The 23,829-nt window shown below is 41.8% G+C and overlaps 1 protein-coding gene across 15 annotated transcripts in view; it reads left to right on the forward strand.

Moving 5' to 3' along the window:
• AFF3 (ALF transcription elongation factor 3) overlaps positions 1-20,615 on the forward strand; it is a 561,951-nt gene extending 541,336 nt beyond the window's left edge. For 14 of the 15 annotated variants that reach the window (XM_049696189.1, XM_049696190.1, XM_049696193.1 and 11 more), the window contains 7 exons: positions 1,759-1,822; positions 4,328-4,464; positions 9,220-9,291; positions 11,330-11,423; positions 13,753-13,802; positions 13,940-14,163; positions 17,005-20,615. In XM_049696189.1, the coding sequence (XP_049552146.1) occupies positions 1,759-1,822; positions 4,328-4,464; positions 9,220-9,291; positions 11,330-11,423; positions 13,753-13,802; positions 13,940-14,163; positions 17,005-17,126 (763 nt within the window). In that variant the 3' untranslated portion in view covers positions 17,127-20,615. The remainder of the gene's footprint in view (positions 1-1,758; positions 1,823-4,327; positions 4,465-9,219; positions 9,292-11,329; positions 11,424-13,752; positions 13,803-13,939; positions 14,164-17,004) is intronic. The other variant, XM_049696192.1, reaches the window with a different exon arrangement.
• Positions 20,616-23,829: the final 3,214 nt, after the last annotated feature.

The raw sequence follows: 23,829 nt of genomic DNA on the forward strand, positions 1-23,829 counted from the left end.
GAACTTTTCGTACTTTCCACTTCATTTTGCTCGGAGCCTACAACTGCTCAGAAAAATTAAGTCAGTCCATTAAACAACAAAAACAAGAACAAAAATAATGTAAATTGCCACAGTCGGCATCAAAGACCCCACAGATAGCCAGTATGTGTTCAAAGGTCAATATGTGGACAGAGAAGAATAAACCATCGTGAAAGTCAACTAAAACGCCATTCAAATGGAAGAAGCGTGAACGTTGAGGAAATAAACTAGAACAAGAAGAGCCGGTCAGAGCAGGGCCTTCCTTTGAAGGAAACCTCAGGCCTCACCCACCAATGAAGACCCATCATGATGAATGAAAGAGTCCAGGCCTGCGTGGCAGGAAAAATGGTGAAGGGCTCATGATCGAGAAACAGAGTTTCATTATGCACATTAGGGAAATCCTGCAGCCATGTTCCTCATTTCTTTGTTGGAAAAGTTAAAAATTCCCAGCATGTTCCACAGTACTGACGATATTTTATGCGGAAGAAGAGACAGAAAACCAAGGTCTTTTTCTTGCTTCTGTGATTTGTGACTCAAAATTAAGTATTTGCTTTGATCCTGGTTTGTTTATTTGTTTGATTGATTGATTAAAACCATTCAGCTGAGGATTATAGTTTTGGATGGTAATGTCATTGACATGGTATGTGTGATTTTTCTAAGCCTTTTGACCCCTTAGGATAAAAGGACGCTCTGACTACCTAATACTGCATTGGGGAAAAGATGCCTTAGCTGAAAGAAGGCAGTTCAAAATAAGTGTTAAACAGTTCATGATTAATATTGCTACTTACATCTTATCTCCCATTCAGGGGGTCCTGGCTTATGGTGTGTACATGAATAGGTCAAGTTTACTGATTATATAAAGACCCATAATGCAAAACAAGTTTATGCTGATGGTACCTAAAGTATGTAGATTTAAAAAAATCTATCCAATGAAGCATTTAAAGTTACTGTCTGCTGAGTAGTTTAGTGTAACTTGGGGTCATGTCACACGCTCAGATCCATCTCTGGATGAATTCCCTTCATCTCCCAGCAGAGTCAGCGCTGGCCAGGGTTATTGTTTTAATAATGCCCATGTCTGGTGTTAATGTTTACCAGCCAGTTAATCAGAACTAGAGAGAATACATGCCATGTTTGCATTGTGACAAGGAAGACATCATTTTACAATTAACTTTATTACAACTGGAATGTAATCATGCAACATCACCTCTTTTCATTTTTCATTGCAAAACTTTAAAATAATTAGATACAGAGATACAAGCAACTTTGGGTACCATTTATGCATACAAACAACACTGATTTTCATAAGGGTACAGAAATATACTCACCTGTACATATCCATACAATTATTATGAGATACCTTTGCCATCTTTACATTAAAAAGGGATTGTTTTATGTAAATAACCTGTGATATAAGATTTTGCACTTGATTTCTTAACCGTGCAATAAAAAATCTGATTCGCAAATTAGGTACTGGGGATCCATGTTAAAAATCACTGTAAATGTATATATTTATTTGCATATATTGAGTGTGTTTTGGATTGCTAACTTAAGAGAAATATAATAGTAGTCTTTTACATATAGGCTATAGTAGTTCGGAAATGCAAAAGAAAAGAAAAATACTTGATTCCGTCTTAAGAAGAGTCTTGAAATTGTGCTTCAAGTGTGAGCAAAGGAAAGAATATTTTCCAAAGATCTTGCACTTGCACGGTAATGACGTTTCATATCTCCCTCTCCTCGCAGGCCACGCAGTGCAGATTATTTTATGCAAGAAGCTAAGCGAATGAAGCATAAAGCAGATGCAATGGTAAGACCTTTTCTCTCCAGATCCTTTCCTCCAAATGACGTTTGTACCACAGCTTCATCACTGGGGCAACATAGCTAGGGTCATTATAAAATCTATTACAAGGATGGCTGGGTCTGTTAAAGGCAAAAATGTTTATATAATCCAGTGCTCATCGCCCAATAAATTATGACCTCAACCAATAATGTCTGACTGGGAGGAAGCCCTGGATAAACTAATATTTCAGTTTAGACCTGAAGTTTGAATAGGAACCAGAGGCAATGGAGTCAGTGGGTGGTAATAGTTTTTTTCCGTAAAAAGAAAACACCCAAGTTTGCATATTTTTCCCTTGTTAGCCTGGCCAACGCTTGGCTTGGTCCCAGGATCAAATCCCTTTTCAAAAAGACTTGCGTTCTTCATATGTACCTGCCAGAATGAATTTTTCCTATGAATCTGGACAATCCAGAAACTATTTCACTGCACATAAGACCCTGAAGTTGTATGATTTGATGTTTTCAGAGAGTAACTTTTCTGACTTGGATAATTTATTTGAGAAAGCTTAAAGCCTTCAGGCAAGAGTTAGAACACTTCTGGTTTTTTCTAAAAGAGATCATATGGTTGTTCTGTCAGAAGATCTCATCCAAAGGGAGTCTTTCCTATCTAGTAATTCTAGTTCTGCTCCCCTCCAGTGCTCATAAGTGAAATCAGGGTGCTGGAGGTGAATAAGGCATTTCAAATGACCTTCAGAGTATTATTCCAGGGTTGAAGATGCCTAAGCCATAACTGTACCCCACCCCCCAATGCTACTGATTCTGCCCACCAAGCATGCATTTATATGAAGCTAACTGCCTAGGTCCACTGGTGTACAGAGAAATAACCAGGGGGTGTCAGAAAATACAGAAGGGAAATAGGAGGTAGAGTTTCTGTCATCACAGTCCCACAGTCTGATGCAGAGTTCTGGTCACCCGAAGGAACCGATGCATGGTCACGTTGAATTCTAAAGCAGAATGAAATTTCCTGCCTGAATCATCCAGTGTTTACCAGGCTTCCTCAGTCAGTGTCATCTTGCCCAACCTGGCCTTTCCCAGCGATACTCTGCTCCAGCCATGTTGGCCCCCTGCCGCCTCTAAGCACACCTGACTCGTGCCAGCTGGCAGGTCTTTGCACCTGCAGAGCCTCACACTCACACTCTCACTCGCACGCACACCCACACCTTCAATGTCCTCCCCAAATTCAGCCAGATCATACTGTTCCTTCCCAGTTTCCTCCCCAGCCTCCCTGTAGCCCCATCACTTGCTCCCTTCCTGCCCTCTCTTTGGCATTGGACTCCTTGCTTTGCATTCGGTTAGTTAATCACAGACTTCCTTGCACTTTGAGCTATCTTGTGAGTGCACATTTTTTCCCTCCAAATATATGTTCCTGGAAGGAGCTTTTGTGTGTCAAGTACAGACCACACAGAATCAGGTGCTTCAGCAAATACTTATTGAAAGAAATGACTTCCTTAATCTGAAAGCACTGCCAAGAAATATTGCTCTATAGCCTCTTAGGGTTATAAGCTGTTTAAAATTTTGACTTGCTAATGCGGGAGAATTCTGCTCTACATTTCCCTTTCCTGAGGTGTCATGAATAATGAGAGGTTTTTTAAGAGGCAAGACTTAGATCAGTAGTTAAGAGTATCTGTGTAATTCTGTTTTGATTGATGAAGGAATGTTTGAAAACTGCGGAGATGATGCAATTCAAATTTAGAATGTGTCACGATCCACCGAGAGGAAGAATGCACGGAACCGTGCACGAACCTGACGTGTGCGTTTAGATTTATGAGAACCTAAGAACGTAAAGCTGATTCTTGGTTATCCTCACTGATACGGGTAAAGATTAACGTAAATTTAGGGACCTCCTATAATCCCAAAAGGTCTTTTTTTAAATTAATTTTCAACGTTGTGTCCTTCAAGCTGAAATCATGCCTTGAGCTCTACCTCCTCTCCCTTTCTCTCCTCACCCTCACGCTTAGGGTGACGTTCTACCTGCTAACGAAACAACTAAAAAATACATACTTAAAGGAAGGCGTGGAGACGTAAATGTCACAAATAGTGTAAAAGATAATAAGGAAGGCCTTAAACCATCAGAGTGAGAGTATACCCCCAAAGTGTGAAAACTATTGCATGGAGTCAGGCCTATGAACGTAGATATATATTTAGCACAGCAGTGAGGACCAAGGAGCGAAGTTGAGAAACCATTAGGAGTTGGAAAGAGGGCAACGGAAATTAAAGCAACCGTGAAGTTCTGCACAATTCTGATTGACAGTTGTGGATTTGGTATAATTCTGTATAACCATTTACTCATTTACCCTAAACCAGTAGCAATTTGCGAAAATACCTAGAGAAGGTATTACCCTATTTCTCTCTTCTCAGCTCCATTCACAGGAGTTTGGAACTTCAAAGTCGGGTTTCTCAAAGTGTATAGATTATGTGACAATGCTGTTTGAAAAACTATTCCTAAGGAAGACACTGTATTAACTCTCTTGATCAGGTGGAAAAGTTTGGAAAGGCTCTGAACTATGCTGAAGCAGCCTTGTCATTCATTGAGTGTGGAAATGCAATGGAGCAGGGCCCAATGGAATCCAAATCTCCTTATACAATGTATTCAGAAACAGTTGAGCTCATCAGGTAAGCGCTGCGTTTTCTTGCTTGGGGGCAGGGGTTGGGGGTGGAGGGAAGAATGTATATAAGTGCTGTGAACACACAAAAGAACGTCAGCCTGCACTGTGAGCTACCAAGAACCAATGTTCATCCCCCAAATAAGAGTGGACAATCTTGCGAGACATTTTTGCAGAGGCTGCCTCCTTCGCTCTCTGTGTGAGTGCCGGGGGTGGCGGCAGCTCCTCTAATCCCACTGGCTGCAGAAAGGAAGCTGAATCTGAGGGAGATGTGAGATGTCTACTTCACCCAGCTGGGAAGTGGCAGAATTTGAATTCACTACATCTCCATGCTGCTTTTTTTTTTTAACCTGATCCAGATTCATATAATCTAAATCCTAACTTCATCAGTAAATGATCCAGGAGTATTTAATGAAAGGAAAGAAGATTCAAGGGGATTTTAGGAAAGGAAATCCATCCTACGACGCACTATCTGAAGAGGTGCTGGCGTTGTTCTGGTCTAAGACTTGGACGTGAGCGCCATCCCCCGGCCTGGGTTAAGACCTGTAGTATGCGCAGAAGCAGGGTTTCTGACTGGGGCACAGCAAGGACTTGGGTGGGAGACTCTTTGTCTTCCATGATGGCAACATGGAAAGGCACATCCTTAATGTCTCTTTAATGAACCATTAAAGGAATTTCATCCATTAACACTACTGGGAACCTTCGTCATATGGTTTATGTCTTTAGCTGGTTCAACTGCTTGGGATAATGTCTAATACCCATTATGTGAAATAATCCTTCTCAAAACTAACTTTAAGAGACTTTTCTAATTCTGGAATTCTAGGCAACCTAAGAGTAAACGTGGTTTACCATGTCTCACCATTCCAGATGGAAGATTTCTAGTCATCCTAAATTTAACCTTCTTGGTATGCATTGGCCCAGGTTTGCTCCTTGGTATTTTACACTATTCTCCTTCAGGAAATAGGAAAGGATGACAGCCTTTGACTTTGTCATCCCAGTATCAAGAACACATCATCTTCAAAAAGTACTTCTCAAGAATGTTTTGAAAGTTAACACTCTCCAAGCATTTTTCTTATTAAAATACTTCTATTGGGCTTCCCTGGTGGCGCAGTGGTGGAGAGTCCGCCTAGCCGATGCAGGGGACACGGGTTCGTGCCCCGGTCCAGGAAGATCCCACATGCCGCGGAGCGGCTGGGCCCATGAGCCATGGCCGCTGAGCCTGCGCGTCCAGAGCCTGTGCTCCGCAACGGGAGAGGCCACGACAGTGAGAGCCCCGCGTACCGTGAAAAAAAAAAAAAAAACACACCACACACACACACACACACAAAATAAATAAATAAATAAATAAAATATTTCTATTACACCAATGTATTGGTGACTCCTTCATGCCGTTTACTTACGTGGTACAGCATTTTGGGCAGTGAAGAGAAGAAGTTGCCATAGTAAAAAAAAAAAAAAAAAGCTTAAAATTACTTTAAGAGACCCTAGATCCTCACATTTCTTCCTCAGAATAAGGCACAGACTCAGATGTCCACAGGAGGGCATGGAAGAATATGGGTGGAAGTGGACAGGCACAAAGCCATAATGTGTTCTAGAATGTGAGTGCCTCAAACAGAGGGATGTTTTTGGTTTTTGTTTGATCTGTTCATGTATGTGGTCATACCCCCTGGAAAAGATCTTAGAACACAGTATGTACTCAGTGAATATTTGAGGAATGAACAAATAAGCAAGTCATAGGGCCTCTGGTGAACTGCATAGCCTGCCTAAAGGCGTTCAGACTTTAAAAAACAAACAAATCCAAACAATGATAAAAGCCTGATGTCAAATAAACTGGAGGTGCTGATGTGCATACCCGCTCTACACCAGAGATGGGACCTTGCGTGGGTGGAAAACACAATGCATTTTCTAGATGATTGAATAGAATCCCTTAAGCTACTCCAAAAACTAAGATAAAAAAGAGTTTTTCTTATCTGAGTTAGAAAACAGCATTAATATACCACTTGAATCTGCATGTTGCCCACCAGGTTTGAGATTCCCCTCCCCCACTGAGAGACACTCGGGAGCTGGGAGCACCCCCAAGGAGGATCGTGCCACAGGTACCCAGCTTAGGATGTGCTCTTTGTCCCAGTAGGCAAGAGAATTCCTTTCTCCACCAAAGGACACCAAGTGACTGGGGGACACTGACGGGTGGAACCCTGCCACCACAGATCAAAATTGCACCACAAAACCTCTGAAAATTAAATTGTACATGGAACCACAGCCCACAGAAGTAGGTTATGACTTGCCTGCTAAACCTAAACAGGGTGACTTCCTTTTAAAAGAAAAGATTTAAACAGGACCCAGGTATCTCCTAACATAATAGCCAAGATGTCCAAGATACAATAGAAACTCATTCATCATACCAAGAAACAAGAAAACCACTAACCAGGATGAATCAGATGTTGGAATTATCTGATAAGGATTTTAAAGCAGCCATCATAAAAATGCTTCAACAAAAAATTACAAATTCTCTTGAAACAAACAAAAAATGAAAGTCTCATCAAAGAAATAGAAGTTGTTTTGAAAAAGAACCAAATGGAAATTAAAGAACTGAGAAATATAACAAATAAAAATCTCACTGGAGGGGCTCAGTAGTAGAGTAGAGATGACAGAGGATAGAATCAATGAACTTGAGAACAGAAAATAGAATTTACCCCCCAATCGGAGAAACAGAGAGAAAACAGACTGAAAAAAAAAAGAAAAGTGGATAGAGCTTCAAGCACAATGACAGTAGAACCTCCATGTCAATATTGGAGTCCCAGAAGGAGAGGGAGAGAATGGAACTGAAAGATATTTTGAAGAAGTAATGGCTGAAACTTGCTAAATTTGGCAAAAGACATAAACCTACAGATTCAAGAAGTGGAGAAAAACCCAAACAGCATAAACAGCCAAAGCAATGCATGCCAAGACACATCAAAACTACATTTCTGAAAACTAAAAACAAAGGAAAAAAAAAATCCTGAAAGCAATGAGAGAGGAATGACACATTACCCATAGGGGGACACCAATTCAGATAACAGCTGACTTCTTATCTGAAACCATGGAAGCCGGAAGGGAGTGGCACAACATTTTTTAAATGCTGAAAGAAAAAAACTGTCAAACTGTGAGCTCTAGATTCAGTGAGACTTCATTCTTCAGGAATAAAGAGGAAATAAAAACATTCTCAGACTAAGGAAAACGAAAAGACTTTGTTTCTAACAGACCTACCTTTAAAGGTTGGCTAAAGGAAGTTTCTCAAACAGAAAGGAAGTGACAAAAGAAGGAATCTTGGACCAACAGGAGGGAAGGAAAAACAACATAAGAGCAGAACTATGGGTACATGCAATAAACTATCCTCCTCACGAGTTTTATAAATCATAGTTGATGATTGAAACAAAAATTATACCACCATGTGATGCTCAAGACAATGTTATTTAAAAGCAGTGACATGGAAGTAAGGTTTCAACTCTTCAAGCAAAGTAGAAAATATTGATACCAATAAATTGTGATGAGTCACATATGTATCTTGTAATACCCGGAGAAACCACTATGAAAACTAAGCAAAGAGATACACTCAGAAACACTACAAGGGACTTCCCTGGTGGCGTGGTAATTAAGAATCCACCTGCCAATGCAGGAGACACAGCTTCAAGCCCTGGTCTGGGAAGATCCCACATGCAGCAGAGCAACTAAGGCCGTGTGCCACAACTACTGAGCCTGCGCTCTAGACCTGCGAGCCATAACTACTGAGCTCACGTGCCACAACTACTGAAGCCCGCACGCCTAGAGCCCGTGCTCCGCAGCAAGAGAAGCCACCGCGATGAGAAGCCCACGCACTGCAACGAAGACCCAACACAGCCAAAAATAAATAAATTTTAAAAAAAAACTACTACAAGTCTGCATGCTGTGGAGATAGTGTAATAACAGTATCACTTCTTGAGCAATTTGCAATAAGCCAGCCCACTATGCCAAGAACTTTACAAACACTCTCTCACTTAATCCTTACAGCAATGCTATGGGATCCGCAGTACTCATCTTACTTTATAAATAAGGAAATGGAGGCTTAAAGCTGTTAATTTGTCTAAGTTCTCACGACTGTAAGGACTTGAACCCAGGTCTCCCTGACCATTCCATATACCGCCTCAGCTCTCTCCAAGAGTCTGTAAGTAACTTGGTATATTATTGGAGAAAGGAACAGCCATAGACCTCTGGTTCAGAGAAATAAGTGAGATTGAATAAAGTTCATAAAATCTACTAGTTATGCATCCAGGACAGTTACACTACTGTCAAAGTAAGAGTTCCATAACAATAAAAAAGGAATGAATCCAAACATTCATCTGAGTACAAGGAATAAAAATTTTTCCGGAGATTGGCCTGGAAGGATTGACCTTCGCTCCCATCTTGTCAGCCACTGAGCCATAAATCAGAATTTGTAAAAATGGATGTCACCATATACGTGGATAATGCTTGAACTGATACCACTCTTGACCATCTGTAGTGTTTGGACTTGTATCGTTAAAGGGCAGAAAGTTGCTAGATGGTCCTAAAAGCCATTTTGTTCTAGTCACATCACAATCATGTCATGCTTAGAGAAAATGGGGCAGCCTCAGCTGGCTTCTAAGAAAGAACTGTCAGCAAGCACTATGAAAAACTAAGTATTGGGCAGAGAGAACTTCCGTCCTAGAATATGTTCTGTTGTTAATAAGAAAGCTTTAATTTTTTGTTTTTCTTTCCTTTTTTTTTTAAGATATGCTATGAGACTAAAAACCCACTCAGGCCCCAATGCCACACCAGAGGATAAACAGCTGGCTGCATTATGGTAAGTGCATCACATCAGATGAAAATAGCCTCCCCAGCCTCGTACATCTTCAGTGGCAAACCAGGTGCTGAAATGCACTGTGGCTTCCTAGCGCTTCTGACACACCAAACCAAAGGCAGTTCTCATGGTGGCCAGGGAGAGCCTGCACCCTGCTGTCCTAGGCATGAGGTGAATTCACAGTGATTGAAAACCAACAGGTCCATGACACAAGGACCCATTTTTCTGTGTGTGTGTGTGTGTGTGTGTGTGTGTGTGTGTGTGTCTTAAAATCAGGTAAGTCTGTGTTTTAATCACTTGAATGTGAATTGCGCCAAATGGAATCTCTTGTGTTTAACATTTTAGAGGCAATCAGGATAATTCATCTGTCTCTTTACATGTGGGATTAGTGGAACTGAATCAAGATGATGTATTCAAGTTCTCAACACATTAAACTGAGGAGCAGTTCATCCCACTTTGATAATAAAAGCAATATTTAAATGTTAATCAACACGTAATAGGTTTTTTTTCTATAATGATGACGATTATAATGATAATAATAATAATTTTCCCCTCGACATCGCCTTAGTACTGCCTCAAATCACAGGACACCTCTCTGTTGGTTCCTCCTGTGACGGGGGGCCAAAGTGTCTTTTTCTCTGATGGTTCATACTCCACTTTAGAACCTGATCTGCAAGTTGGAGAATCGAATCTCAAAATTATATAACAGCAACAACAGCAACATACACAAAAGAGAAAACATTAGTTTTGCAACATCACGTCCTCTGGAGTTTGGTGTGCTAAGAAGAGACTCTTGGCCAAGGGTGTATTGTACAACACAGGGAATACAGCCAGTATTTTGTAATAGCTGTAAATGGAAAGTAACCTTTAAAACTTGTATTAAAATACATTGAAAAATTAAAATTGAAAAAAAAATTTTAAGAGACTATTAAGTTGTATTTGGTATGTTGGTATTCTAGTATATCAACACCAGATCTGAGTTAGCAAATAATTAGGAGTGGAAAGCACCAAGGAAAAGTGGATATGGTGAGGACACGGGGAGGGGGAAGGGGAAGCTGGGTCGAAGTGAGAGAGAGGCATGGACATATATACGCTACCAAATGTAAAATAGCTAGCTAGTGGGAAGCAGCCGCATAGCACAGGGAGATCAGCTCGGTGCTTTGTGACCACCTAGAGGGGTGGGATAGGGAGGGTGGGAGGGAGGCTCAAGAGGGAAGGGATATGGGGGTATATGTATGCATATGGCTGATTCACTTTGTTGTACAACAGAAACTAACACAACACTGTAAAGCAATTATACTCCAATAAAGATGTTAAAAAAAAAAAGTGGGTATGGCGCAGGAAATGCTCTCTGTGCTCTTTTCAAACTTTAAGTTCCTTATTAGGATTAATAAATTAACAATGATTCGTTAATATTATATAAAATAGAATACTAGTATGTAAATAACAAATACATAAACTGTAACATAAAATAGTGACTACTCCCAGTATGGTTTTCATAAAATACATTCATATCCGTTACTTTATTTGAACTAATTATAGTCCAGTACAGTGGTAGTGAAGGGAATAAAAACAGGTGGAAGGGCTGGCTATTCTTTTAGCAAAGCCGCTGCCGGAAGTCCAGGGTGTCAAGGCAAATCAGAATAAGGTAGTTGTGCCCTGAAATTCACCCAGCAAGCAGTGAGAGCTGTGCGCTAGAGCCTCCTCCCTCCTCTCATGGAGACAGACTGTCTCCTAGTGGTGGAAGAAGAAAATGACAAGCCCCTCAGCCCCCACAAAGAAGCAGTAAAGCTGCTTTCTGTCTTCATATTTATATTCTTTAGTTATATATATTCTTCTTTTATTCATATTTCTTTATATGAAGTGATATACTTGTGGAGTAACTCCTTGACATTTTGAGTTACATTGAACAGATAGGAAGGTCATATGCCTACCGTGCTATGGGCCTGGAGTGCACCTGGAACAGCAAGATTGTTTTTAAGTCTTGTTAGCACAGGGCCCACTCACACTTTCGGGGGCTATTCCTCTTTTTCTGCTGCAGTTACCGATGCCTGGCTCTCCTGTACTGGCGGATGTTTCGACTCAAAAGGGACCACGCTGTAAAGTATTCAAAAGCACTTATCGACTATTTCAAGGTACTGTCTGGCTAACAGGCAACATGTTGTACCCAGTTGTCTCCCTGTCAAGGACATTTTCAAGGTAGAATCCATTGCTTTGGGGATAATACAGGAGCTGATATCCACACAAACCCCATTTATGACATACTCGTGGTGTTCAGGGCTCAGAGGATGGCCTTGAGAGCCCATCTAATTTATCCCTCTGCCTGTGTCCAAGTATTTTTATAGCCTCTGAAGAAAGAAGATCCCGTTACCTATCCCAGTGTCCTAGCAAATCCGTCTTTATAGCTAACATAAATTGCTCATGTTCACTTAGAGCTTCTTCCTCTGAGAAGTAATTCCTTAGAACTTCCTCTTAGCTATCTCCAGTAGCTAATATAATTTTTCATAAAGATGTTATTTTAAATGGTAAGAAATGACTTGTTAGAACCCAGAGGCACTAGAACAGTAGCAATGTGCAGGTATAAGGATAGAACTGCAAACCGTGCTTTTACCTATCTCAGGGAATGAAGTCATTTTCACTGGGAGAATGAAAAAAGGGGGAAAAAAAGACCAGAAAACCTCTGATGTACTGTTGTGAATAATTCATCTGAGACTTCTGGGCCTCTTCACTGCCCATTTGACTGTAGAAACAAGAAATTACGCCATTTCTACCTCCACCGGCTGTTTGTCAGATACACAACCATCATTTTCGATCTTTAATTCCCAACCTCCACTTCTTGGAGATGATCTCTGATGAGCCGGCTGTGCTGGGCATTCCGTGGGCGATATCCACCCAGCATACTGTCTGCTTCCTGGTCATGCATGCAGTGACCAGGAGCTAAGCCACTGTCTTGGTCCATTGACGGTCATCAGTCATAATGACAAGTACTGACACTAAGCCTTTCCCTTTACTTTGGGTGCCTAAGGTCAAGATAAGTAGTTTTTAAAAATTTAGAATCTAAGCGCTAATACTAAAGAGAGTTATTACAGTCAAGCAAAACGCTTGAATAGAGAAGGAATCTGAACTCTGTAAGCCACAGAGGTTACAGCAGAACTATTAAGGGATCCAAGATGTTCTTAATGTCTGTAGGCAGTCCATGAAACTGTACAGAACGGATAGAGAATACAAATTAAATATCAGAGCTTCCCCCAGAAGGTATTGGTAGATACCCTAAATCAAAGACTATTTAAATACTACTTAAAGTTCAGAGATTATGAAACCTTTAGGAAACAGTGATAACTGGTCCATAAAAAATGAGTTTTATCAGTACAGCTGGCTCTGAATAAAAGGCCTTTGTCCCCACCCATGTTTTTCTTATAGTCACAGGACTTTAGTGGTAGGGGAAGAGGCCTGAAGGTGATTTTGCCAAATTCCCACATGTAAGGCCATTTCTTACCATTTTGATGACACCTCCACTAAAAACTAAAAATCAGTCACCACTTCCTAAAGTTCTTTTTAACCAAAAGAAACACTTTTTCTCTGGGGAACAAGGCTGAGGTTATTTTCTTGTCTCTGGAAGGGAAAATTCAATATTATAAAGTCCATTTTCTCCTTAACAGTCTCATAGACTTACGTCCAAGAAAGCATTATTGGGCTCTCAGGGAGGAAATCTATCTGTACATTTAGAAGCTTTCCTTGCCAAAGGCGAAAATGTCTTTTAAATGCCTGATGGAAATAGCTGGCTTTTGCAACATATCCTATATCAGAATTTTAAATAAATCAGAATTTTTGAATTCACTGTTGTTAAGGAAATACATTTTAATCTGTTCTTTTAGAAACATTCAAGAGCAACTTCCTTTAAGAGAAATACTTTTAATCTTCATAAGTTAAAATGGTAACAGTTGGGCTTCCCTGGTGGCGCAGTGGTTGAAAGTCTGCCTGCCGATGCAGGGGACGCGGGTTCGTGCCCCGGTCCGGGAAGATCCCACTTGCCGCAGAGCGGCTGGGCCCGTGAGCCATGGCCCCTGAGCCTGCGTGTCCGGAGCCTGTGCTCCACAACGGGAGAGGCCACAACAGTGTGAGGCCCGCGTACCGCAAAAAAAAAAAAAAAATGATAACAGTTGATGTCTCATATATTTTCAGGCATTAAATATATGTCAACAATTTCTGCAAATATGCCCTACGTTTAAAAATAAGACATTCTCATTGTGTCAGTGGGAGGGGGCAGCTGCCTCCCACTATCTTCCAGAGAGGAAGCCAATAGCCTGGTAATTAAAAACTCCCCAGATCCAATTTCTGTGAATCTGCATTTTATTTACAACGTCAGCCGTTACTTCTCTCAGTGGTCACCTGAGAACACGTTGTTGTGGGCTGTTTAAACTCAAGCAGATGGTACTCACTGTCAATGTTTTTATTTTCCTGCAGAATTCATCTAAAGCTGCCCAAGCCCCATCTCCATGGGGGGCCAGTGGAAAGTAAGTTCATTTTTCCAAAGTGAAGGTGATAAATGAGGTGTTGCATGACACTGGGTAAGGTGCTCCTCTGTTTACAGTGCCCTGAGGGGCTGCCCTACCAACCTCTCCACCTGTTTTCCTATGCTCTCCCCTTCCAGGAGCACTGGCACCCCATCCCCCATGTCTCCCAACCCCTCTCCCACCAGCTCCGTGGGATCTCAGGGGAGCCTCTCCAATGGGAACGCCCTGTCCCCATCAACCATCGTCAGCATCCCACAGCGTATCCACCAGATGGCAGCCAACCACGTCAGCATCACCAACAGCATTCTCCACAGCTATGACTACTGGGAGATGGCGGACAACCTGGCCAAGGAGAATAGAGGTGTGTGTGCCTCTGGGGAGCGTGTGCGTAGTTCAGCCACAGCTCAGGGGGACACCCTGATCCTTGGGCATCAGCAGGCAAAGAAGAAATAGTAGAAGCTGTCTATACTGTGGGAAAGATCAGAGATAGAGATGGAGATAGAGATGATATAGGTACCAATGATACAGACACAAATTATATAGATAAACACACACACATGTTTTTTTCCTTCGGACAGTGAGCTCCTTAAAGGTAGGGATTACATTTTATTCAACTCTGTATTCCTAAGACCTGCATAGTGCCTAGAACACAGTTGGGGATCTGAAATACTGGATGAATTAATTAACTGATGAGTATGAATGTTGCTAGCTATTGAAGTGATAGCTGCTTACGACTGAAAAAAAACGTGTTGGATGGGTAAGCTGTATTTCTTTTTAAATAATGCTTGTTTTTACTGATTACAAAAGGAATGCATGTTTACCGTGGCTAAATTTGTAAAGTACAAAAAAACTATAGAGAAAAAAATTTTTTGATCATCCGTAATCTTGTCACTAAGGAATAACTACTATTAACATTCTATTGAAAAAAAAAAAACCTTTTGAAATTGCTTCTCATTTTCTCCAAATATGCATGATTTTTACCAAAATAAGATCATAGTATATATACAGTTTTACATCCTGTCTTTTCTTCATTTTACATTATATCAGGCATTTTCTCATGTCACTAACTCATTCAGGAACACCTTTTATGATGACTCTTTAATACTTTCAAAATAGAGGTATGCAATCATAAGTATCATGATTTCTCAAACCATTCCCCTGTTGTTGGACATTTGTGTTACTTCCAGTTTTTTCCCACTGTTACAAATAACGTTACGATAAGTATCCTCATGTCAATCGTTGTTCATATTTCTGATTCCTGTCATAGGAGGGAGTTGTAGAAGTAGAATGTGGAGGTCAACAGGTATAGATTCTTTTAAGATATGTATTGGTATATTATTAACTTTCTCCCATAAGATTATACCAATTTACTACTCTTTCTCCAGTGCTGGGTGAGAGTGTGAATCTGAGCTCACTATCAAGCCATTAAATGCAAATTTTGTTCCCATGGTAACATGTGCCTCTGAGGCTAAGATCAGGATGTCCGTGATGAGCTGAGGAACCAGTGGCACAGATAGGCCTGAGTACGTGAAATTGATAATGAAACCAGACAGGATATAACAGTAGTGCGGCGGCGATGCACCCTGAAAATCCAGTGGGGTGCCAAGGAGGTCAGTGCCAGGGGCTGAGGCCAGCAGGCTCGCCAAAGGAGCTGGCACGGAACAGGATTTTGAAAAGCAAACAGTAGTTGAGTGGCTGAGATGGAGTGGGGTGGATGTGTCACAAGTGGATGAAACAGAAGGGACAAATGTACAAATGTCCGCGGCCTGTTTGGGAGAAGCCTGAGCAGGCCAGGCTCCAGATGGCACTGCCAGCTGCTGCCAGCCGTCCCTCAGCAGAGCTGCACATCGAGTGCAAAGTCCGCACAGCTTCCCCAGACCTGCCTCTCCTCCTCTGTTCTCCTCCTGACCTCCTGCCACGCTGTCCTCCCGGCCCTTCTCGGAGCCTCCCCAGCAGGACCTCATTCAGCACGTACAAGAGCACCTTTGAAAGAATACTCCCAGCTTCTTACTTTCAAGGAGTGCTGTTCAGTGGTCCCGTTAGGGCAGCCTGGCAGCCACATGAATTGATTCGTGTCTCTGAGCCACCACACCGTGATCTCTGCGATGGCAGAGCCTACACATTCTTCATCTCGGTGTACCCCCTGCCTCTGCCCTCCTACACCTAGTGTAGTGCCTTGGCAGTGATAAATGTTTAAGGAAAGGACAAACCCAGAGAATGTCCAAGGACTAGAAGGTGACCTCCGTAGAGGTGTTTCAGAACCCATCTGTGAACAAGGACCTACAGTATAGCACAGGGAACTAATTGTACTCAATATTTTGTAATAACCTATAAGGGGAAAGAATCTGAAAAAGGATAGATAGGTAACTGAATATGTATAACTGAATCCTGAAACTAACACGACATTGTAAATCAACTATACTTCAGTAAAATAAAAATAAAAGACAATTTAAACAAGCTGGATGCTCCAAAAAAAAAAAAGAGAGAGGGACTTCCCTGGAGGTCCAGCAGTTAAGACTCCGTGCTTCCACTGTAGGGGGCACGGGTTTAATCCCTGGTCAGGGAACTAAGATCCCGCATGCTGCACAGTGCAGCCAAATAAATAAATATAAAATTAAAAAAAAAAAAGAAAAACCCGTCTCTGATTTGTCTCCAGGAGCCTGGAGCCTCCTCCATCGGACTCCCACCCTCCCCCGACAGGCGCTCAGCACATAGCACAGCTGAGGACAGTGTAAGGGATGACAGAACTGCACAAGGAGAATGCAGCCTGAGGAAGTACATTTTCTTTGCTCTTCGGCTAAACAAATGCCCTTCATTTGGGTTTGGTTTGGTTTGGTTTGGTTTTGCCATGCCATGTTTCCTTTGTTTATTCAGAATTATTTCAGTAAAATACATATTTTTCCTCTCTGTCTATATACATGTATATATTTTAAACATGAAGAGTTAAATCTATTAAAATCAATGTACTTACAGAACAGTGAAAAAATGACATGTAAAACACACAGCATCCATTAAATTCAATATTGTAAATGTCACTCGTTTGAATTAGAAGTCGCCAACTGAGGGATTATTGGGATATAGGTGAGCTCTCGGGGGCTTTATTTTGTTAGGTTGAGCTCATGTCAAGTGATGGGACAGAGAAGGCTTGATTTCTAAAGTGGACCACGTGCGTGTCCCTCTAACGACCCTCTCTGTCCCCTAGAATTCTTCAATGACCTGGACCTGCTCATGGGGCCAGTCACCCTGCACAGCAGCATGGAGCACCTGGTCCAGTACTCCCAGCAGGGCCTGCACTGGCTGCGGAACAGCACCCACCTGACATAGGGGCCCCGCCTTCGGGCTGGAGGGCACTCTTGTCTTCACGGACGGCTCAACATTTCTGGACACTGTGCTCCTGAAGTTCCCAGCCACAGCATTTCTCAAACGGCGGTGAATATTTTCTCAGCATCGAACAATGGTCTTTTCTCCCAGGGCATGTGTGTTTGTATGTGTGGGTGTAGAAAAGCTGCCTGTGTAAGTGTGTGAGATACACAGCTCTTTAGAACACGTTTCCTTTGTCTAGTTTCCATAATCCCAGGCTAGACAAAGTGATCAGACGTTTCTGATTAGAGAAAACACGCTTACACACACACACACACACACACACACACACACACATACACACACACACACTTTCTAGTTCAAAGCTAAACCATGACTTCTTAGAACATTCAACGAAAATCTCATGGGTTAGTGAACCAGGTGCAATACAGCACACCAAAAGCTTTTTGACTGCCACTTAAGATCATCTTAGTTCTTATACTTTTGATTACTTTCAGTATTAATATACTCTCCCCCAGTTATTATTTTTTTGACTGTGTGTATTCATGGGTAATTGAATAATGAAAATAAGTCAGTTATTTTTGTGGACGTTTACTAGATTGCATGTTACCAAATACCCTGCCTTTTGTCTAGTACCTGCCCCCTCCAGCCAACTTTACTGTCAACTAAACGTGTTAGAAAGCAAGTGAATTGACTCCCACGGGCCTTCCCTGCCCTGCCCCGCAAAATAGTATGACCGTGACACTGAGATTTGGTAAAACTTCAGTGTCTTTGAAAATTCACCAACATGAAAGCAGCAACCACTGCTTTTGGGGGGCTCAGTGAGTAACTGAAATCTCCTGCACACGCCAGGAGCCCGCCCGGCACATGTGTTTCTTCTTCCTGCCACTGTGACCCAGGGGCTGTGGAGCCACGTGGTGTCTGTCGGCCGATATTTTTCAAGTGTTTTCTTTCCATGATAGCTTTCTTACCAGTTTTCTTGGCCAGATGAGGATATTACCTAGGACGTCCGTTCACTCGGGTCTGTATCTGTTGCTTCTCAGGCCAAAAACTATTTGCTATCATGATTCTATCTAATCCTCTCACTCTTGGAGGAAGTGCCACTGCGGGCCTTGAATGCATTTTGATCTGGGCGATGTGTTTCAGGCTTTGATTAGCAAGCTGCTTACTCTACAGAATAAGTTATTCCTGCAAGGATCGCAGTCCTGTCTGGGGTAGCAACGACCAGTCTGGTATGTTTCCGTCTCGCCCTTGATTCTTTTCTTTTTTTTTCTTTTAATTAAGTTTACATTTTAGTTTTTTTGACATCTTTGTTTACAGTTTTTGTCTGAAACTTATTTCTTTTATTGTCTCTCGTCATACCCTAGATTTGGTCTTCTTCTTATTAAATATATTTGGATATAAAAATATTGGTTAAAAAAAAAAAAGAAAAACTCCTGGAAAAGAGGATATACTTCCTATACTTTAAAAACAAAAACGATGACCTTGAGGCCTCTCACTTGACAAAATTGCCCCAAGACGGCCTGAGAAAGGTGATGTGATATGTGGAACAATCCATTTTTCAAGGTGATGGGAACACAAAACGTTTATAACAGATACTGATGGTCTTATTGGTTTGGTTGCAATGTTAATGTCTTTGTCAGCCTGATCTGTAGGTGGGAAATAAGATTGCTGTCATCCCCTAGCTCTAAGCACTGATTTAAAACCTTACAAATGATTGAGTAGCTTTGGTGATTTGAAATTCATTTAAATGAACAAGTGAAGGCTTTGTGCAATTTGCATTTGGCGTTGGCCTTCAAGCATCTGGAAATATTAACAGTACTTCTTTTTTACATTTATGCAACTGAGGTGCTTCTGACATTCCTTTCACTAATTGTTGCTAGAGTTCCCAATCCCACTGGAGTCTCACTTAAGACATTTTGAATTTTTTTTTTTTTTCTGGAAGACTGAGGCTTAGTTGTACTCACTCCTGCTGAATTCTGATGAAATGTTCAGACTCTCACAAAAAGGGATGGCCCCCAGGGTCCATGGTGCATGCCTGGGGTGCTTTTCTGGTCTTCCCCACCTTTCAGTCTCAGGCCTCGTGGTGGTGTTCACGTGATGTGCTCACCTGTGAAACCCATTTAAACACACAGGTGACCTCTGGCTAGTTGTGCAGGCAGCAGCACATCAGCACTCGGTGAGCCGCGTTTCCAGCAAAACGTGAAGCTGGTGATTTGGGGGCCGTCACAGCACGCCGTTCTCAGTGTCTTTTGTTTCATTGGTAGAGCATGTTGGGGGCAGTGATGGCAGTGTTTTCTCCTTGCTTTGGCATTGATGCTTTTGATAAGGAAGCATCTTCTGATTGTTGCTGGTTTCTTTTAGTTAGCTTTGTTCAAAGTAGAAATATCTTTCTTGTGTTTTCTGGTTATGAAAGTAATACATGCTCATGGTAGAAACTTGAACAATACAGAGAAGTGTAAAGTAGGAAGTATTCATTCCCCAGAGACAACACTGCTCATCCTTTCCTGTATATCCTTCTAGAGAGTCTCCCATTTGAACGTAGAATGTCTATCATCGTTTTTTTCTATTTGAAGACATTATTTCATCAGAAGTTCAGTACAAGTTCAACTGGCCTTATCCCTCCATGACCTGAACGGACCTGGATCACAATTGTTAGAGTTATCTTTGAAAGAGAGGAACCCAAATATATTCCTGATCAAAATGTGGGATTTGTTACCATTCGACACAGATCAGACTAATGTGCAGAACTGTGCTTGGAAAGAGAGGTTCAGTTAAAACACATTGCTGGAAACTTTCAAATCACAAAGGGAAACCCGGACCCACTGTCTAAAGAGGAATGTACTGGAAAAAAAAAATCTGAAGAGTTGACAAATTGTGTACTAGATTGAACACATGGAATCAATGCAATGAGCCTTCTGCACTAAAACGTACCCTCGTATGTGCAACAATGATGTGTGTATTATATAACAGTGATGTGTACATTTCTGACATCCCATACATAATACACAGTTTGTATAAATGCATACGTTTAAAAATATATATGTACAATACAGCTAACATAAAACTGTAGTACGCCTGAAGGATATGACTAGTGCCTAATATTGAGTATAAGTCACTACGTGTTCAAATCACCTCAGAAGTGCAGTAATTGTTATCAAATTGATCAGTGCAGCCAACCTTATTTATGAACCACATCTTTGAAACTGTGCAGTAGTATATACATATATATTTTTAAATAACATTTTTCACAGTTTTCCAGAGTTACTGTTGAAATCTGTATCACCAAAAAAAAAAAAAAAAAAAAGCAAGATTTTTTTAAATGACGTAGACACTCTTCAGACCCAGTAATCTGTGTGTGATTTCCTGTCTGTAGATACCCAAGACACTCTAGCAGTCACCAGCCTTAATGCATGTACAGGATATTATTGTGACTTAATTTATCTGCAGTTTTTAATCCATGTGAAATTGGAATTTATAAACTGACTTGGATTAACTATGTCTGCCTTTCTAAGGTTGCAAATGTTACATTAAATGATTTATGTTATAAATGAGAGGCATCGAGTTGTACGTAAAAAAAAAAAAATGTCCACCAATTTCTGTGAATATTTTTACAAGGAAACTTCAGAATCAAAAATATATTCAAATAAGCGTTCTGGTCCCCATTTCATAATCTCTTTAGAATGGACCTTGTTGTTTCATAAAATTTTTAAATGGCACTTCCACAGATTATCATTAATAAGTCTGATATTTTTCATGGGGGTAAAAAGTATGTTTTTCTTTATTGTAAGTATAGTTTACTATTTGTCTTTCCCATTTCCCAGCATATTTACACACACACATGCATGTGTGAGAATACAAACGCACACGCATGGGTGAGAACACACCCCCATTGTCCCAGAAAACACTGCATAGGAAGCTTGAGGTGTTTATTTTGATGACTTTACTGATGCCTGTCCAACCAGTAGCCCTGGGACACTGTTTGACTCATCATTCCATAATGACAGAAGTTAACTCCCTGACTTGTGTCTACCCGGTTTTTCCAACTCTAACCAACATGGTGGAATAATGCTGGCAATATTTGGTTGAGTGAAATGAGAGAATTTTGAACTAACAAAGATAGACATATTAGACCAGTGGCTTTCCGTGATGTATCCCCCCCGATGTGGGAGGGTTTTTTGTTAACCTCATTTTTTTACTCTTCTCTCCCTCCTTTTTCATTCCCCTTCTCCCCAAACTAAACTAAACAAAGAAGCAGAAACAGCCACAGAAACAAAACAGTTACTTCACTTTACCCAGCCTATATCCTTAGATTCAAATACGACAGCAGAACCCTAGCTCCGGTCACCATGGAGACCGCCTCATCCCAAAGATGACCTGGCCGGGGTCCTTGGCTTTGCTTGCTCCAGAGACCGCTGAGCTTAATACTCTTTCAGAGGTGGTTTGGGCTAAGAAACGCCCAAGAGTCTTTCAAGAACTGTCTTTCCCTTATGCAGTTTTGCCTACTACTCAGCTGAAGTCTGTTCCCATCAGAATCCTATTTTTAAGAAGTAACCCATTTTCGATGAAACCTGGATCAAGTGGAGTCTTGAAAGGCTTTTTTTTTTTTTTATGAAAGTGAAAAAAAAAAAGAAAACAACAACATAAACTGCATTTCCAACAAATTGGAGCCAGAGTTTTATTTCCTTGTCTTCCCATTCCCAGAAGAGCACAGTTTTTCAATATTACAACTTCCTGACAGCACAAGAAATGTTCAGACTTGAGATTTGTGTTCTCTTTGTCCAAACCGAATTCTTCTGTATATGTCATCAGACGGGTCCATTTGTTTGCTTGGCATGAGGAAAATGATAAAACTCTGTTCTCAAACGAATTACCTCTGACCATGGTTTTGGTTTTTATTTTATTTAATTGGCACTCTTGAGGCAGCAGGGGGTGAATCTGGGGTCGGCTACAAGGGGATTTAGACTCACAGCTCTGACTCAAGTAATGGGAATCAAGGGATTAAATCCCTCTGTGTTACTTTGAAAATCCACCTCGTGTAGCCAATTTTAAACATACTGATCTAAGGGATGAATTACTAATTGCCAATCAACACAAGGATCAGCACTTGTCTTTAAGCACCAGGAAGTAGTGACGAGACCTGAAAAACTGAATCAAGGACTCGTTTTTCCACGCGTTTCTAACACAGGAAAAGCTCATCAGAAAATATTTATATCCAACCATGATATAAGATAGCACCCATGTTTAGGATTTTCAAACAGTGCTCTTTGGTTATAAAAATGATCACCATTTTCTAGTTTCCGTATTGTTTTCCAATGCTTTTTCGTAAAACAGAACTGATTTTTTTCCCCAGTATTTATCATCTCTTTATTTCTAGATGCCCAAATGAGCAAAGAAAATACCCCTGAGGAATGTGCGTTACTTAACCGTACAGCATCCACCCACAGTAGCCAAACGTATGTATTATTTTTAGAGCAGCGGTCCCCAACCTTTTTGGCACCAGGGATCGGTTTCATGGAAGACAGTGCTTCCACGGATGGTGGCGGGATGGGGGGAGACAGTTCAGGGAGTAACGCGAGCGATGGGGAGCGGCTGTAAATACAGATGAAGCTTCCCTCGCTCGCCCGCCGCTCACCTCCTGCTGTGCGGCCCGGTTCCTAACGGGCCACAGACCAGTACCAGTCTGAGACCTGGGGGTTGGGGACCCCTGTTTTAAAGAACATTCTCTGAGTCTCCTCTGTTACCTTCATCTACAGCCTGAGTGATCACGAAGCCTGAAATATAGCCACGTAGTTGAGGTGTCAAAAATCCTAAGCACATAACACACTCATCTTTAGTGACAGACACTTTCCTAGCATCACCAGCTCTCTCTGGGGCCTATTTGTGGGGTGAAATGGCAATGTTAACACTTTTCCTTTGAATAATTTGCAAACTGACTCTTGATCCCCTGAAGTTCCCAGGCCTGCCAACTCAACCCGAAATGTCCTTCTCTGAGAGCTGGCTTGATTTTTTTGTTCCTTTGGGGTTTTTCCTTCTAAGTTCTGTAAGTCAGATTCTGTATCTTGACTATTTCGAAGAACAGTTACTAGAGACAGTGGGGGCTTTCAGGAGACAAAGATTCAGTATTAGAACTCGCCGACGTTGGGGATGAGAAGTCTGGGAAATGAGCGGGCTGCCTGGACGCTCTCCTCCTTTGCCTGCTGCCCCCGGTTCTTAAATAAAGCCCCTCTCCACGCTTGCTTTTCGTCCATCTGAAATGTAACGCAGAGCATCAACTGACCACCCCCCCACCCCCCCGAGAGAGTGTGAGGACCACCCTGTTGGGGCAGCATTTTGAGATCCCCAGTTGTCACCCACAGCTGGAGTTAAGCATCACTGTCAGAACAGAGGCACCGGAAACCCACTGTCTCTGCAGGCACCACGATGCAAAGGTGGGTGATGGGGGAGATGACACTTTGTCCCAGCTCTGACCCGTTTCTAGGGGACCAAGAGGATGACAATGGGGTCGCCACAGGCCCCTCCATGAGACCCCTCAGCCTTCGTTATTACCACTTTGAGTCCATCCCGCCAGCAGTGAGGGAGCTGGGGCAGGGTGTCCTGTCCTGGGCAGGAGCACCAGGGCTGCCAGGTACCCTGCAATCAGTGATACAGTCGCACCGTCCTCTTCTTCGTCCCGTCCTGGTCTTATGGAAGCAGTGGGTATCCA

The sequence above is a fragment of the Orcinus orca genome, chromosome 13, assembly GCF_937001465.1.
Source record: "Orcinus orca chromosome 13, mOrcOrc1.1, whole genome shotgun sequence".
Taxonomy (NCBI): Eukaryota; Metazoa; Chordata; class Mammalia; order Artiodactyla; family Delphinidae; genus Orcinus; species Orcinus orca.